The sequence below is a fragment of the Aptenodytes patagonicus genome, chromosome 1 (assembly GCF_965638725.1).
Source record: "Aptenodytes patagonicus chromosome 1, bAptPat1.pri.cur, whole genome shotgun sequence".
Lineage (NCBI taxonomy): Eukaryota > Metazoa > Chordata > Aves > Sphenisciformes > Spheniscidae > Aptenodytes > Aptenodytes patagonicus.
This window is the reverse complement of record NC_134949.1, coordinates 49,625,067-49,643,230: the sequence shown is the minus strand read 5'-3', so window position 1 is coordinate 49,643,230 and position 18,164 is coordinate 49,625,067. Positions and strand designations below refer to the sequence as shown.

At 39.7% G+C, this 18,164-nt stretch overlaps 1 protein-coding gene across 10 annotated transcripts in view; it reads left to right on the top strand.

The window, feature by feature from the left end:
* Positions 1 to 3,235, top strand: part of ATP2B1 (ATPase plasma membrane Ca2+ transporting 1) — a 72,757-nt gene extending 69,522 nt beyond the window's left edge. For 9 of the 10 annotated variants that reach the window (XM_076334261.1, XM_076334342.1, XM_076334281.1 and 6 more), the window contains one exon: positions 297 to 3,235. In XM_076334261.1, coding sequence (XP_076190376.1) covers positions 297 to 608 — 312 coding nt within the window. In that variant the 3' untranslated portion in view covers positions 609 to 3,235. The remainder of the gene's footprint in view (positions 1 to 296) is intronic. The other variant, XM_076334332.1, reaches the window with a different exon arrangement.
* Positions 3,236 to 18,164: the final 14,929 nt, after the last annotated feature.

Here is an 18,164-nt window from a genome sequence, read left to right as displayed (position 1 = left end):
CTCACTTCTGAAAAATGCTTAGCCCATGTTAAATAATTGAACAATTCTAGTGCCATGTCTGAATTTTTAGGCCCTTCAGCTTTTTGCAGTACTTTTACAATTTTTATTCCTACTGTGTAGACTGGCAGTGCTCTACTGAAATGCTCTTCATTTTTTACAGTTTATTGCAAGTTCCACTGCATCACATACAAATTCAATTCACTCATGTCTAGCTGTTTGTGGATTCAAACTCATAAGAACCATGCCATTACCAGTAAATCTGCAGCATATTAACAACCTTTTTTCTTTGTTTACAGATCCGAGTGGTGAATGCATTTCGTAGCTCCTTGTACGAGGGGCTAGAGAAACCTGAGACACGAAGTTCAATTCACAATTTTATGACGCATCCTGAGTTTAGAATAGAAGACTCCGAGCCTCATATTCCCCTTATTGATGATACTGATGCTGAAGATGATGCTCCAACAAAACGCAACTCTAATCCCCCACCCTCTCCCAATAAAAACAACAATGCGGTTGACAGTGGAATTCACCTTACAACAGACATGAACAAGTCTGCTACCTCTTCATCCCCAGGGAGCCCGCTACATAGTTTGGAAACATCACTCTGATTGTAAGCTGAATGTTAACACACTAGCTGCATTGTAAAGAAATTGAAACTGGGTCTCTTCACACATTATGATGGACAAGATGATATTCTTGTCTTGGACTTCAACAGAAGACACACTTGTACGAATGTAGATTTATTTTTTTAAAAAAAAAAGCTTTCTGCCAGACTGGAGGGTGCTTTTCGGGGGGTGGGAGTAATAATGAACTCTGACAGATAAACAGTAACTCAGCATAAGTGACCTGTGGATCATCTGTTGTACTTAAGAATGGTCCCGAACAGTGTGTTAGCAGAGCTTTAGTTTATCATGATCCTTTTCTGAGGGGAAGGCTGGGAAGGGCAAGGAGGCCCTGGATTGTTGAATTGATACTTTAATTTCTGCTGTTGGCTGTTAATAATTTGGATTATTTATGTTTATAAATGATACAGATCTGTTTACAAGGTTTGTAGATACTTTTTTTGTTCCTGTTCATAGATGGGAAGCTTCCTTATAAATGATGCAGAGAAAAAAAAACCAAACAAACAAAAAAAAACACAAAAAAAAAAAAACTAGTCCTTCAAATACTGCTGTATTTTCAGGAAAAGGGTGTTTCTATTGAAACTGTACTAAATTTTGCCTGCAATTTACCTTGTTAAATATTGTAGATAAATTGCTAATACTAATAGCCAAATAGATAACACTAATGCTTTGTAAAAACATGAGCAGTGGTGTTCTAATGAAGTTATGGCCTCTGTCCTAATTAGTTTCTTAAATACATTTACTACTTAATGGTTTTGAAACAACTGTTTAATTTTTAAAAATTTTGAGAAACTTACTGAATAACTTTTGTTCAGAACTTAGTAGGATTGTTTAATGCAGGACATCAATATGTGATGGAACTTGCTTGAAATATTTCTGTTATCTCGGGCAAAATGGATTAAATCAAAATACATCAGAATCTTAGTCCTTTGTTTTTGTCTAAACATGTTTAGTGCTGTCTTGGTGAACTGTGAGTGGAACTGTGATTTTTTTTCTAATCTATAGAATCCTTCATGCAGCATGAGGGCTGTTGGCATTTTGAAAGGATGTTAGTGGGTAGCATACATGTTCTCCTTTTTGTTTTTGAAACTTGTTTGTAAACATGAATAAATCTGCCCTTTTGTTAAAATAAAATTGCAGCAATGGTTTCTTACAGATTTTTTTTTCTCAGCTCCTTCACTGGAAACACTGAAAAGTACTCTTTCGTATTACTGGTTAACTTTAAACTGCAATTTCAAGATGGTAACAGCCCCACTAAAAATAGTACTTTGGGTAAATGGAATCATGGTGGCTGCCTCCAGAATGAATGTAAGCTAAGGTACTCAAAAGTCTTCACTGAGCCAAAAGGATACTCCTTGGGAATGAATAGGTCTGCCTGAAATTCCGAGACTTACTGTGAGTACTGCATAATAAACGTATCCCTGACCACTTAGGTCAGGGGAAACTGAGAACTGACATATAGCACGGGTGAAAATACATTTTTCAGTTGATTAATATCTTATGCACCAAAACTGACCTGCTAGCGACTGACTGAAGAAGTTATGGTCTGCCTCAACTGTATTGTTTCAACAGCGAAGGATGATGGAACAGTACTTGATCTGGTACTTCCTCGTGTTTTCTAGGTCCAATACTGCTTAGAAGAGCAACTGAAGAGATGAGTTGTAAACTTTTTTTCCCTTTCTTTTTCCAGCTCTGTGTTCTTTAAAATAGCAAGTGATTTTTTGTTTTTTGCCAAATAATCCAGAATTTTGGAGATTTTTAAAGGGGTCCCTTCAAACGAGTGCAGGAATTAGGTTGGTAATGAGGGAGGAGATGATAATACTAGAGCAAACTGTAGAAATGAGCAGGTTAGGAAGCTCAAGTGTATCTTTCCCTTGTGGTGGGATACATGCATGCTTGGGTTTGTCCTTTAGTGGCTAATGTTCAACCTGTAGCACTGTATCCCACTGTCAACCACTCCTGAATTCAGTCTTTTCTATTGTACTTAAGTAAGTAAATGCATTGAAGTCAAGGGGGGCCTGCACTTGTTCTCCCACAGGTTTCTAGCACTTCCCTTACGTCATAGTTCTTACCGAGAGTGCTTGGTAGGGGGATCGGTTTTTATGTAAGCTGTTTTCTCCCTACTACAAAAGTCAGATAAACATTGGCTTAAAATGAGTAGAGTTTCTTTACCCCTGAAGTACACTGCTGTGTGAGAAAGTATCTTCATTTAACTTCATTAATGCATCATAATTTGACTTTATTTGAAAACAGACTTTAATTTTTCCCTCTCTTCTAGCTGTGATCATGACTCTGTTATCTTTTTTGGAATAAAGTCTACACTTAAGCCTTTTGAGGGGGGGTGGGATGGTGAATGTAGGCTTTGTACATCGGTGGTCCCTCTTGATTCTGTTAACATCAGTGTGCTGTTCTTACAGGAAATTTCCTTACAGAAATAAGGAAAAGTTGTTTAAGAGGGGGGTATGCTTTCTTTGTGATCTCAAGAAATCATAACATGTTGCCTGGATTATGAAATGGTTATCACTAAGCTCATGAGGCCTTCATTGCCTTTCTGGTTGTAAGGTTTACTTGTCGTCTTGTAACTGAAATAAATAAAAGTGCTGTTCATCTCAGTCTGTATGGGGACTGAAATTCTTGAATGTCAGTACAGTACTGATTTAAACCTGAAATGCATGCCAATTCTATAAAATAGCTCTTGCTATGACTTTAAGCTCATTCCCTTTCAAGAGGTCATGGTGTCCATGGCATTATGATCAAGCAATAGTAACTTATAACATAAATGCAGTTCTAGACTGACTACTGTTTGAAGTGGCTTAAAATTCAGTATTCTGGGTAGGATGTCTACTATACTTGTGTATAAGACAAATGTTTAGGACACCTAATCCTGGCTTTGAGGGAGGGGTGAAAATTGTTATATAAGAGAATTCATTTTTTCTGTATTGGTCTTAACAGGAAGAGGAAAATGCTGCATCACGGAGTAGTCTGGAGAGAATAATGGAAACAAATGCCTTAATGCTAAACCAGTGGGTAAATGCAGGGGTCTGTAGCAAGTGTAAGCAGCTAAAAAATATGAACTAACACTCTCAGACTTTCTTAGAATAACAGGAAGTTTTCCAATGTGTTTCGAAGTAAGCAAGCAAATGTAATGTTCATGGGGGGATAACTCGTGTATGGCTGACTGTATTGGGAAGTGTGCCAGCCTCTGCCGAGCCCTAGAAGAATCCAGATCACTTGCATAAACTGAAGTAGAATATTTTAATGTCCGTACTGCTTTTCTGATGCAAATACTTGGTTCTAAAGAGCTCCTGCTTTTTTCCACCTCCACCCTCTCCCCAGGCAGTGCATCTCTTCTGATCTTACAGATTTCAAGCCCTCACTGAAATAACTTAACTTTGTTGGATGAGCCTGGCCAGCATGAGGGTCCAGCTCCGATTTCTCTCCAGACTGAACTGGCTTGCTTATTCAGGGCCATGTCATGAGAAATTCTGGGCCAGAATCAAGAGCCTTAGAGCTGTTCCTGCTTATCTTCTCCCCTGGACTGTATACAGAACTACCTAACCACCTTCAAGAGACTACAGCATCCATCAAGGAGATACGGCTTACACGGTGTCTAAACCAAAAGCCTCCTACAGGTACTACTTGTCCTTTTTGTTCGAAGTGAGGTCTAGGACAAGGATTTGCTTAGAAAACTATGGGATGGGCTTAAACACCTGAAAGAAGACAGCATGAAAAAGGTAGCTCACTAGACAGTGGCACCACCATTCTAGTTGCAAAGCATAAAGGTAGAGTTGGCGCTTAGACTGCAAATCTGACAAAGCGGGGAGTATTCCTCAGTAGGGGAAACAAATTGGACGTGGCTCTTATGCTTTCATGGTAACTCAGCAGCATTAATAGCAGATGATATATTAAAGGAGAAGAGATTGACACAGTTTATATCCAAAACATGAACAGCTGCAAGGAAGCAAGTGAGTTTCTCCTGCCCTGTATGGAGCAGGCAGAGGACTTTGTTCTGTGTCCACATACAACTTTATGACCACTTCAGATCTTGGTAGTGTTCTGGGTGTATTCCTTCAAAAGACAGATAAGGATGCCTAGCATTGCAGAAGATGGGCAGCAGCTTGCTTCAGCCATATCTGATCTTCAACGTTTAGTGAATTCCTCTGTAAGTTTTTACTACTGTTATGTGCACCTGGCATCTCCTCCTTTTCTAAAAATCTATAAAACTGTTAGGCAGAAAAGGGTTCCCTGGCTTGCCCCTACCGGAAGATGGTGGGAATTCAAGCTTGGAAAAATTACTAGCAAGGGGATTTCTGGGAATTAACAGCTTTTGGTTGATGGAAGTGTACATTCTAGAATACTGGAACATCACCTGGCATCTCAAATTCTGGTGTAGTGATAAGTGTCAATCCAGCTATGAAGCAGCAGTTGCTCGCTGAAATGCAAGTATGCATTCTGTATCCCTTTGATTCATTGCAAAGCTGGCAGTATCTAACAATATTCTGAACATCTTCATCTGCTTTCCTAGGCTACCTCTCTTACAGGGCGTGAAGCTGAAGTATGCTGGAAGACTGTAAGTACGATCATACAGAAAACTTTCTATGGCTTCCTCCTTAGCAAAGGCACAATCTTGGCGTTGCTTTATGACAGTTGCTAAGGCACAAAGTCAACACTGGCTTTTCCTCTTAAAGCTTTCAGAGTGTCCTGTAGAGAATCAAAGCGTACAGTTCGAATGCTTCTCAACTTGGTGTCAATAGCCTCCCAAAACTTCTGATTTAAGGTATTAGAATAAAAATCCCAAAACCACTCTACAAATAAACCCCAGAAGATACATCTGTTATCTTTGACAATTTCAGTTTTGCAAATACAGGATTTAACTTGATATTTTCCCTCTTCCACAAGTTGGTTGCTCTGATGGCTGTAGGTACAAAGCATCTTCAGTTATGACCTAAGCTAGTCTCAAGATCTCCTGAAGGTAAGCCACTATTTGGCTGATGTTTGTGGGGAAATACAGAGTTTATTTTGAATACTGTGCTGGCAGCTACTGCATAGTGTTTTGTGCTATGTATTTTAGGAGAGAACCTGCAAAACAATGCGTTTAGAACATTCAGATCCTTGTCATAGGAGCTGTCAAAGGATATGTGGGTCAGGCATAGATTACGCAAAATAGGGAACTCTTGGAATTGATATTTTGGTAGGAAGCGATAGGATTTGCTTTCTGACACCACTGTTTTTAAAGATGGGAAGGTATGTCTTTACTCACTTGCCATATATTGGTCATTAATATTCCGATCAGTGTAACAGTCTAATTCAGTGAGGACCATCATCCAAAAAGCACTCTATTAAACTAGTGTTTTTAAATAAAAAAAATACTCTGGAAATGGTACTTTCTGGCGTATTTTAATTTCCAAAAAGATAAGTCATTCCTAGCTCTTTTCCTTTTACCAAATCAACTAGGCTCTGTTCTAATAAATCTAGCAGTAGCATGGACGTGACCTAAAACTTGGTATCTTCTCCCTTTCTCCTCTTCCCCCTTCCGGTCTGCCAAGGACTATTGTAGGGAATCAGTGAAGGACAGATGGAGTAAGAGGTGCAATTGTGGATTTGTCTCCATCATCCTTCTACCCTGCCTTATGATCTTCTCTTCTACCTTCTACTTCAAGATCTCACCCACTATCGGTAAACACACTGGAAAACTGCTGTGCAACGTGGCTGTTGGTGTTTCCAGTGAAGGGTCCTTAATGTGTTCCTTCCACTTTTTAATTGGTGTGAACATTTAAAGAATTAGGTTTTAGACTAAGAACAAACAGTGAGTGAACATAAGAATGTGCAGTAGAGAATGCACATTTAAGACCAAATATTTCTCCCAGGTAAAAAAACCCTTACCTAGCTGAGCCCTTTATGTTCGTTCGTACCTCTGCGCCTGTTTATATGAAAGCACCTTGGTATATAGACAAGGTTCCAGCTCTACACATAGCGGGACTTTGGTCATGCTTGCAGATGTACAGATGCTGAGAATTAGGATAAGACTTTTAAATTTAAGCCTTGGGCAGGAAACTTCAAAAGCATTGTCTTACAGTAGACTTCTGTTAGGTATATCCTGAAGACACACTTCTAGTAAAAGGTCCTAAGGGCAGGGCTTTGAAAATATGCATAAAAGGCCTATGAGGACTTAATACAGAAAATACATGCAAAAGCAATGTGAGGTAGCTATATCATAAAACATCTACTTAATTGAACAAGCGTAGTGATCCTAACCTGCAGACCCCTGTACACGGAAGAGTGATCGATCCACAACACAATGAACATGAGCAGGCACGGGCTGTGCTATGCTGCACAGATCCCTTGGCTGCAGGTAGCAAACACCTGCTTAACAGCCCCTCTTCCTCCCCACCACCCAACCCCAAAAACAAGCATCAACCTCTTCAGCTGTATAGGGGTCTAATTTGCCACAATTGTGCGTGTGTGATGGGTCGAATCAAAGGAGGGAGCCAGACTCTTCTCAGTGGTGCCCACTGACAGGACAAGAGGCAACAGGCACAAGTTACAACATGTGAAATTCTGCCTGAACACAAGAAAACACTTTTTTACTGTGCTGGTGGTCAAATGCTGGACCAGGTTGCCCAGAGATGTTGTCGAGTCTCCATCCTTGGAGACACTCAAAACCCAACTAGACACAGCCCTGAGCAACCTGCTGTAACTGACCCTGCTTTGGGCAGGGGGTTGGACTAGATGATCTGCAGAGGTCCCTGCCAACCTCGGCCATTCTGTGATCCTGAAATTCTTGAGCAGGAGGTGTAACTCTACAGGGTTTCCCTATTAGCCTCATGGATGTTATTTATACACATAGATGGAATTCAACAAAGAAATCAATCACTGGAGTGGTCAGGCCTGAGCCAAAGCAAAAAAGGAACTGACATTTGTCTTTCTCTCACCTTAAGCTGACCTGACCAATGGCCTTGCTGATATTTGCCTGCTGTAATGCTTACTGTGATAGCAGAGCCTGGATCACTTCTGCTATAATAAACCTTTTTGAATGATGACTGACTGGGAAAGTCAAAAATTAATGTCTTAAAATGGCATCAACTTTAGCTATGTTCTGTAAAGACACAATGGCCTTCTGGAATCCTGATGCGCTAAGCAACCAGCTAAGCAATTCTGGTGATAGCTCTTCTGGGCTTTGAAACTTTGAAATGAAACTCATACTGTTGTTTTTCTAATGGGGAAAGAAGCTGTCCCTCTACCTTAAAAATATGTATTTTTCAAAGCTAGTTCTTTCCATACATCTTGTCAAAAGAGCTCTCCTATGAGTTGCTCTAGATGACAGCACTGAAAGATGCTACCATTTGAAAAGTACTCCCAAAATGATATGATTAAGCATAAGCAACTCTACCTTGCTTGTTTTTTTTATCTAAAATGCTACAATTTTCAGGCTTTAAGTTACTGCATGCAAGATGATATCCTATGCTTGCTGGCCTGTGAGGTATCCCAGAGGGCTTCTTACAAGAGAGGGACTCAGGTCGTCTAAAATGTCACCAGTGGCTTTGATCTTTTTTTGGAAAGATGGGGCCATTATGTGCAGAAGAAGGGGGATAGCATATGTGCATTGAAGAAAACTTGCAGTTCCCATTCCTCTGTAGAAGCATCTTTTAGTAAATAGAAGTGTGCATTTTTCTCTTCTTTCTTCTAGCAACTCTTTCTCGTATCATCTTCTTACAAGTTGAAAATGGAATAAAAATATTTAAAAGTTTGTCCTATGGCTAATGTAAGTAACATGAAGCTTGGTGCAAATAATGTTACTTAAGTGTTTTTACAGGTCTTAGAGTTGTTCTCTAGTGAGCTGAACTTAAGCTGACATCTAATCTTGAAGTCTTCAGTGGTGATATTTTTAAATTTCAGAGATGGTCAGGGATTAAGTTGCTGGTCATGAATGAAAACCTCCTTGTAGGAAGTTTCAGACACCTTGGCGCTTTTTTTTTTTTTTTTTAACTCCCAGTGAATCTTAGTAAAGGTCGGTGAAGCTTAAACTGGACTTGAGCTTTTCCCATCTCCTGTTAGGAGAGAAACCTGCAGGAGAAATAACACAGAGCTTAGTTCCTACTGTTCAGTGCTGAACTGCATAGATTTTGTATGGCTTCTAATCCCTGCCCCTTCCTCTCCTTCCTGAGCCTATCCCATCACAGTGCAATGCAGTTCTGCAGACAGCTGTCTGGGAAGATATTCTGAACTGTGAGGAGGGATATTGGGTTAAATCGGTATTCAAATGTTCAAAGTAACAGCTTATTCAGTTATTCTTTTGTGGAGATGGGACACTGTTCAGCAGAAAATAACTCTTTAGTGAGGAAAATTCACAGCCTTTTTGTCTTTGCAGGCATTAAAGGAATGTTGGTTCATGAAATAATCTGAATGAAACTTCATAAAGTTCTACTGCTTTGAGCAGGAGTTTGCATTAGATGACTTCCCGAGGCCCCTTCCGACCTGAATTATCCTGTGATCTTATTTTTAAACTGTCTTCAATGGGTATCTGTTAAACTTTTCTCATGCATTCTGATATTTGTGTTTTATACTACAAGCCAGACATGCTTAGCCACTTCAAAGTGACAGTCTGTAATTCATAGGAAAGCCCACAGATTTTAACATGATCTCTAGAAAGCTCTGCTGCAGACCTGTGGAAAGTAGCTGCTCCTCAAGGAAGAGGAGCATTTCTCACTCTGTTACTTGGCTCTTTCAAATCGTTCAGGTGTATAAAGAATAAAAATTGTAGCTATTTCTAAGGAAAATGAAAAGCTGACTTATTTGCAGATTTGTGTGGCTTCACTGCCCTGCTGTCTACTTAGTTGTCTCTTGCAAGAACCTGCTCCTTTTTCTCAAAGCTACTGTGTTTTTTTCTGGTTTTATGTGTTTAAGATCAGTTTCTGGAAAAGAAAGCTCTCTTGCAGGCACATGAAGTTAACGAAATCTATGTTATTGTTCTAACTGATCAGGAATAAAGAGCACTGAAAAATACATTTTCAATCATAGAAGCCTATAACTTAAATAGAATTGAGAAGCTGACTTTTCTCCTTACCTTAGTTCATAGAGTGGTGGCATTACAGGCTTTTATCTAATTGAGCAAAGTATCAGTGAAATTAAATTAAATGTAATATCAGTTCTGCTGTTACATACAAATGCTTTCTCTTTTGCCTTGAGTTACAGAAATACTTTGTTACACTTGGAGAACTTAGTGTTATATCAGACTTGGAGTCTGTTTTTACTGGTTCTCAGATAATTATGTACAAAACTTTAAATGCTAATGTAGGAAGCCTGACATTACAAAATTGCCATTCTGGTCTTAAAAAGGATGTAATAGGAGAAAGCTTCTGTCAAATATTTCACATATAAGCTGTATAGTAAAACTAGCTGGCTGGCTGACCAAATGTTAAAGTAATGTGAGATGATTCAAATAGAAATTTGACATTCTAACCATTGAAAAAATAGCTGGGTTTCTGCAAAACAGTTGTCATAGCCTTTTTCTTGTTATAAATAACACATTGCTTTTGAAACTAAAACAGATTTAAAATAAGTATGTTTAGAAGATGTGGGGGAGTGCCTACACCACTAAATCTTAATATGCTGCCTTCTGGCTCTTTACCTTAAAGGTGCAGAAATCATTTGAATTGTCTTCTGTAGGGCCAGTATATGGCAGCACGTTTCATTTCAAAGGTATTAATGTTTCAATAAAAGATGAACTAAACTCTACAGCAGGAGGTTAAAAGTATTCCAAACTGCCGTTTTTAAAGAGTTTGGGATAGCAGGGTCCCCAGCCATTCTGCAGGCATGTCAATACTTGAATACAATTATTACAGCTTTAAATCCCACTACCCTCATTCCTTTTCAAAAGGGCCACAAACAGTCCAAGTCTGAATATCAACTAAATGATCGTGTGTCAGCTTGATACCAATCAAAAGGATCAGCATTTTATATGTTTGAATGAAGAAGTGCTACAAGCTTTTTGATCACTGGATGAGGAGTGTGAGCTGATAAAATACCACTTGAGAATTCCACTTTACATCAGCTTTCTTCATTACTGTCCCCAAAGGCACTCAGCACAACCACCAGACCCCTCAGTGTTTGTTTTCCGAAGTCATGCTTGATCTCTGACAGTCAGTGTCAAAAAGACTGACATGCTGAAACATAATCCTGCGTGCTATCATAAACCCAGTTTGAAATGTTGCGCTTAGGATCCATCCAACTTCAACAGTTAAGCCGTAGACAGTTATTTCCAAACTGACTACATTTGGGATATTGCCAAATACAAGACAAGTGCTCCTGTGGCTTTCTTGCCTTGTTTCAGTCTTGCAAGGCTTGATGGTTGTAATGTAACTTAGAAATCAGGCCTGTGAGGAAACTTAATGGAGAAATACATTTAACCACTAACCCCCCTAATAAAATTACACAGCTTGAGAGGTTTGCTTTTGGGGGGGGAAGAGTAACGTTATGAAATAAAAGGGCTTAGCCATTTCAAAGAATGGAATTTGAGGGGGAAGTGTTACTCTTCTGCAGCTTGTTGCTGCTGATACTCTACTATCTCCAAGCTTTTGAACAAGCTTTAACACTTGTCAAGGAGGATCTCCTGGTGCTGGGGATCTCAAAATTCTCTGAAAATTGTACCTGTTCAGAGCAAACTGCTCTGCCTGGTTGCAGGGGGATGCGATTGGGTTGCAACTGAGCCTTTCACACAGCAGGATCGTAGTCCATGATGCTGGCTCAGGTTACCTCCTCTGCTCCGCTCCTCTCTTCCTGCAGTGTCCCCTCAGTTGTGCCATTTCAACAGCTTCTGTGACAGCGTGGTGAACCACACTGGAACCGCTTCTGGGTAAACTGCTGCTGCAAGCTGATGCCTGTTGGATGCTATTGGCTGCGTGGGCTGTTCTCTGGACAGCAAAACTCAAGCAGAAAGGTGCTCCCCTCCGTGGCTCCTAGTGCCACAGTAACTAGAGGTGGAGGAAGCAACAGTAAAAATACCATGGATGAAGGAAGTCGGATGGGAATTGAAAGGGGAGAGTGGAAAGAAAAGCATGAGCAGCGAGGAGGTTGCTGAAAGCTTCAAGGGAAGCAAAGCAGGATAACAGGATAGGAGTGAGAGGAGCAAAAAGAATGAATATACAAGTTGAAAAGCGTGTATCTTAAAGCAGGCACCTCCAGCTCGAGGCACTAATGTCAGGAATGCTACAGACTATGCCCTCTATCAGTTCATATTTTTGCTTGAGCATTTCAGTCATGTTTACTTCTTGTTTTGGTTTGGAGGAGAGCCTACTATGATCTGTGCTGTGAATCTGAATACCAAAATTTGACAACCACTATGGATCATTGTATGATTTAATGTAAGTGATGACAGGTTGGAAGGAGTGTAACAAGACTGGAATACCAAATGTTCTAAGCACACTGATGTAAGAAACTTAATCCCATGCTTTTTATTTAAAATACGAAAATTAAATGTGGCTAATGTAATTAAGTGGTGTGTTGCTAAGTTGTTAGTTGCTAAGCACTACTTAGCAACAACTAAAACATCAGTGTGTTATCAACATTGTTCTCATCTTAAATCCAAAACACAGCACTGTACCAGCTACTAGGAAGGAAATTAACTCTATCCCAGCTGAAACCAGGACAGTGTGTCACAGTAAAATGTGCCTATCTGCAAGTGTTCATATGCTTTTGATGAAGACATAAGTTTCCTGATGATATTCGATACTATGGCAGGAAAACTTCTTTGCAGCAGGAGTGATCTTGAAGGCAGCTCTTGCAGCAAGCACGTAGGACCCTTTTCTGACAACAACTGGGAAATTCAAAGCACACCCTGTCTGTTCTATGGGTGCAAGAACAAGCTGTTTATACTAACAGCAGGCTGCATTCTTCAAAACAAAAGTCTAGTTAAGGATGAATTCTCTTAAACTAGAGTGAAAGTAGCCAGCAAACAATTTCTAAGTACAAATTACTGCAAAAAAAAGCAAGCAGTGCACAGAGTAAGTTAGGTGCTATCATCTCTAACAGGCTGCCTTGTGATCCTTTTAGCATGAATTTAATATTTTGTCTCCATCAGAGAGATTGTGTGGTGTGAAAATATTTGTTAGGTTGCAGCCTCATGGCATACTGAAGGAAAACTGCCTGGGTTAGTTCTGAACGGGCAGAAGCCATCAGCGCACGCTTCCTGCCCGATTCCTGCTACTGCATCTGCAAAAGCTGCAGCGCCCAGATATCCCTTCTAACTTTGAAAGGGAAGGCGCTTTGACTCCTGTTTTCTTTTCTGTAGTGCTCAGGGATTACAGTGATACTGATGTGCTGCATATCTTGTCTGCTATGAGGCCCTATTGACCCTGGGCGCAGTCTCCATAGTACCTGTACGCTAACTGCCACTGTAAAACACCCCGAGGAATCAACTGGATTGTGATGGAGATCTTGGATATAGTGTGTCCATATGTGGCAGCCTTGCAATTAGAAGTGTGCAAAATGATAAAAACAGGTAATGTTTTGTGATAAAACAGAATGCTACAGGGAGCCTGAGCAGCGTTCTCGCAAACTTGTTTTAACAACAAAATTAGGGACATTTGTCCCTGCTCCATTTTGTGATATTAAGCAGATCCCACCTTCTGCTTCTCTCCACTGTACAGTACACAGGTTGTTCAGCCATTCAGAAGTCGTGCCTCTCTGAAACAAAACCAGTCATTATGCTGAGATCAGCATAAAATTTCATACTATTAGAGCCCCTGCAGGAAGTCTTAAAGCAAGCTGACACTCGCCCAGCTAGGCATGTATACAGCCTTCCTGCAGGAGAGGAAAGGGAGTTTAAAAAAAGGTGTGGAGTGGGGAACATATTTGCAGTTTGGACTTTCTACCCCCAAAATGACCCACTTGCATGCCTCATCAGTGGAATAGGGCCCATTGGTTAGATTTTTATAATTTCATATGCAGCATTTGGCAAGATGTAACGATACTATATTACTCTTTGAATCAGACCAGTGTCTAGCTGCCTCATTGATGGTGGCAGCTTTTATACTCGATGCAGGCATGCAAGCAGAACAGTGTATTTAATAATAAAACTTCTGAGAGTCTGAAACTACTAGTAGCCCCTTCATCTTTCTGTGTGCATCAGCCACACAAGTAATATTCAAGAGAAAATCTAAATGGTAGCAGCAGGAAGCATCTGTGGTACTCTGTCATGTTGTGGGTTTGGCAACTGCCGTGCTGGAAAGCTCTTCTTGCCCAAGCAGCCAGTGCTGCAACAGAAAGAAGAAAAAAAGTACAGACGCAGGCTTTCCTTCTCCAGACAATGAAGTCCCTACCCTGCTCTGGTATAGCAATGATGAACGCAAATCAATCAGCATTTAGGGTTGCCTATGAAGTGGCAAAAATGTAATCTGTAAGGTTTTCTCTCTCTCATGTGACCCAGCCTTCTCCGTAACAATCCTGAATCTGAAGCAGCTGCCACTGCTGGTCAGAAACTTGCCTTACTCCTGTCCCTCTGGAAACTAATCTAAGGGAAGAGTGGAATCAAGTTCTCCTAGTTCTTTTAAGTGTACTAACAAAAATCGAGTTCAGCCCTGGTAAAATAAACTGGTGGTTCAGTCCTTAGATACATGCCACAAAAGGGGCAGCAGAGGAGAGAGCAATGACATTTCTAATTCAGTGCCCGAGTCATCTCTGGACCAGTCATGAGATACAGAGTTAAAGATCCTTTTTAGAGGGAGGATGGATGGGTGGTGTGGAGCTGGGAGACTAGCGTTATGACATTGCTAAACAAATGCATATAGCACAGCCCTGTGCTAAGCACCTGAAGTCTCTTGATGGGTCAGACCCTGGACTTCAGCAAGCGTTTAGCAGAAGAAACTAATGCCACAGATAAAACGTGATATGTGCACCAGGCTGTGCAGTTGAAGACCATCCCTGCTCCACTGAGTGCGCTCTTCTGCTTCCTTTTCCATCTCTCTGGATACCATGTTCCCCCTCCTTTGCCACTATAAACAGGCTTGTTAAACTGGAAGTCATAGTGGAGGACCCAGAAGATCAGTTGGCCCACTGACCTCCCCTTGTGATTTTTTAACAGCTACATACTCCCTTCCTCCACTTGTAGCTGCAGGTGTCCAGGCACCATTAGGTTCCTTGTTTTCCAACAATAGTTGCACGTTGTTTTTCCTCACTTGTTTCAGTAATAACATTTGTTATCTTTTCTCATACTTTGTACCTGGCATTTCTGGTCATTGGTTTCAAGCACTTGCTTTAGTTTTTCTGTTGTACCTTCACTGTTCACTCATATTTGGTATGTTTATGTGTGTCTTCCCCTAGTCCTTCTTGGGTAAGTGCAGACAAGCAAGCTTATGAAAAACAAAGTAAAGTAACTTCCATTTTCCCCTCCCATCAGCAGCAGAAAAAAAAAATAGCATAGGAATCATGATGGTTGTTGTTACTGGTTGAACATGAGGTAGCTGTATGCTGATGAAACTAGGAAAATTAATTGTCTAAGGGTGTAGTTTGACAACTTCTCTAAGACAATGTATTGGCTAAGTATTGCCAAAATGAGCAGTCCCGCACTCAGTAGCAAGCTCCAACCACTTAATGTGTGCCAGTTACCATTGATCTGATCCTGAGAAGAACCAATTCAATGCACTAAACTAGCAGAACACTAAACCGACAATAAATAAGCAACCACTACACTGCTATTCATGTTGGTTTAGCTTTCTAAACCACTTCACTCCTAGGTCGGATGACCACTAATGCCAACATGAAAAGAAGTGATGATGCCCCTTTTAGCAGCAGCTAACCACTAGATCTATTTATGTCTGTTTTGGTACTAAAACAAGTATAAATATGGTACAGGGATGCAAGAAAATTCAAAATTAACAGTAACTTGATTTTAAAAGTAGCTGAAATGAGCCAGTCTTAAACTAGCATATTTAGACATACTGTCAATGCACAAACCGTGACACACCTTGCTGATACTGGACTGCCCATTAAGATTCAGCCTGAGCTAGAAGACACTTAAACCAAATTTAGAACTTATCAAGATAAGCAAGAGGTATTTAAAAAAAACCCTCAAGTTCTGACTCAGGCCTAAACCACACTGTGAATCCAGGTACTGCCTACATACCTATACGCCTCTTGCTATATACCGCCATATCCAAGGCAATGCAAGAAACACAGAAACAGCCATTCCCTTGTTTTTCCATATGACTCTGATGCCACCAAAAAAATCCCCAACAAATAGCTAGTGGAAAACAAAAGCTACAGACATACTCAAATACAATACTACTGGAGTGAACTTAACCAGCTAAGATGACGGAAGTGACTATTTCTGTCTTAAATGTAACCTAAAGAAAAAGTACAATAAGAAATGGATCTGAACAAGGCATGACACAAAACATTGGTCAAATCTGGAATAATATCAGGATTATTGAATAGAAAATGTCATTAGCCAAGTGGGACTGTGTTATGCTCATTTATAGGTAATTTTAGCAAGCGGCCTTACTTAAAAAACAACTCTTACAACTCTGAATTTTATTTCTACATAATTTTGGGGAGTAAGTATTCTCTGGAGGCACACTAGTAATTTCTTGGAGCCCTGGAATCAGAATTGGGAGTCAGACTTTAGTTCTATTTCTGATTTTGCTACAATCCCCCATAACATTAGTTTCTTTGGAGCGCACATTTTCAACAGCAGTCTTCCAATAGCCTTCACCACCGTGTATGCTTCTACAGAAATGTGAAAGCAAGCAACTTCCTACCTGTAGAACAACTAGTAGAACTAGAAAAATACTTCATAATCTCTGAATAAAAAGCACCAAATTAATGTCATCTGATTATTTTTGCTATGATATGCACATCTTGTAATTTTTCATTCGATCCCACTAGTTTCCCAAAGCCTCATAGTAACACCTATGCATCCCTTTCTGCTTTGTACCTTCAAGTACAGAAAAAAACACATTCTTGTCTTTGGTCTTCACTGGTGTATCATCAACTACCCAACCTCACTGATATACTCTGGATCATTACACAGCCTTCAGTTCATGTTTCTGTCTCATAGCCTGTTTGTCTATCTATGTGCAAAGGAAAATTTGTGTTTTTTTCTGAGTGTTTCTAACAGCTTTTTGGGTTTCTGAAATATACTGGTCAGCTGTAATTGGAGGTGGTAAAAACAGGTGCTTCTCTACATCTTCTGTTTAAAGCTAATGCAGATAGTAGTTTTCCTTTTGAAAAGCTGAGTCAAGCATGATATATTAAGGTTTTATCATGCCTTATATTCTCTATTTCTTCAGTTTAATGGTTGAAAACCTCACCCATATGGTTTTAATGTAGTCTGGTTTAAAACAAACCACATGAACTTATAAAATACCTACTAATAAGAATTCTGCTATGTGTAAATACCAAGTTCCTCATTAACACCCAGCAAATAAATTTACTGTTGCCTTTTATTGATAAATTTGTCAGCTAAGCCAGAATTTGGTTTCACAGAGTTTGGACTTCAATAAAAGCTACATTTTTTTCTAAAATTAAGTGAGCTCTGATATCAAGAGCTCATTTTTCTAGTTAAATTTCTTATTTTAGTTTCTCTTGGTCCTGTTTATTCCATTCCCTGGTTCATTCTCCTCACCAGGTTCTTTGGGTGAACTGTTGCCTTGTGATACACACCTAAACAGATTCTTCACCGAGCTAGGTATCTCCATACAACAGTTCACTGTTCATCAGTTTTCATTGACTCACTCTTGCAGTTAGTATCCACATTATACTAGATGATGCTGTTGTTAAGCAGTACTAAATGGAAGATTTTCTATAAACACCATTCTATACGCTGAAGCATCTGCTGAAGCATTAATAAATTTGTTCTAACCTTTGCTGCATTGTACTAAATTCTTCCAAACTTGTTCTGACCCTCATGAACCTGGTAAGACACATGAATAGTTCTTGATTTTAAACACACATTACCAAACAGTTTGCTAAAGTAACTTGATGCCAACACACTGAATTTTGCAACGTGACAGTTTCTCAGGTATTGTATACAATGGCAAAGAGCCATCATACCACATATCTATTTAGAAAACAACTGCTTTACTTATTTCTAGAAAAGCTAGATGCAAGTGCATTGAAATAAAAATATATTTACCAACATACCCATGTTACTAGCAACACAGCAAACATTACTGGTATTGATCATCCATTAAAACATTACCAAACAAAAAAAAAAATACAAACCCAAAAAAAGAAGAAGAAAGAGAAAGATGTTCTTCAAATTTGGAATTGCATTTGGGTATCCAGCCAGGTAGTGATGCCACTGCTATAAAACACCATAATAGGATTATCCCAGAAAATTCCATAGTCAGACCAGTCCCGTTACCAGAAAACAATCAGTGGCTGCAAACATTCTCAGATTCAAATAATGCACATACCTTATAGAGAGTATGAGTTATAATCTGACATTGAAGGTAACACTGAGAGAGATTTACACGCAGCTAAGTGCGTGCTTCAGCTGTATATGACTATGTCAGTATTTTTACTGTGCTGTTTGGATACTTAGGG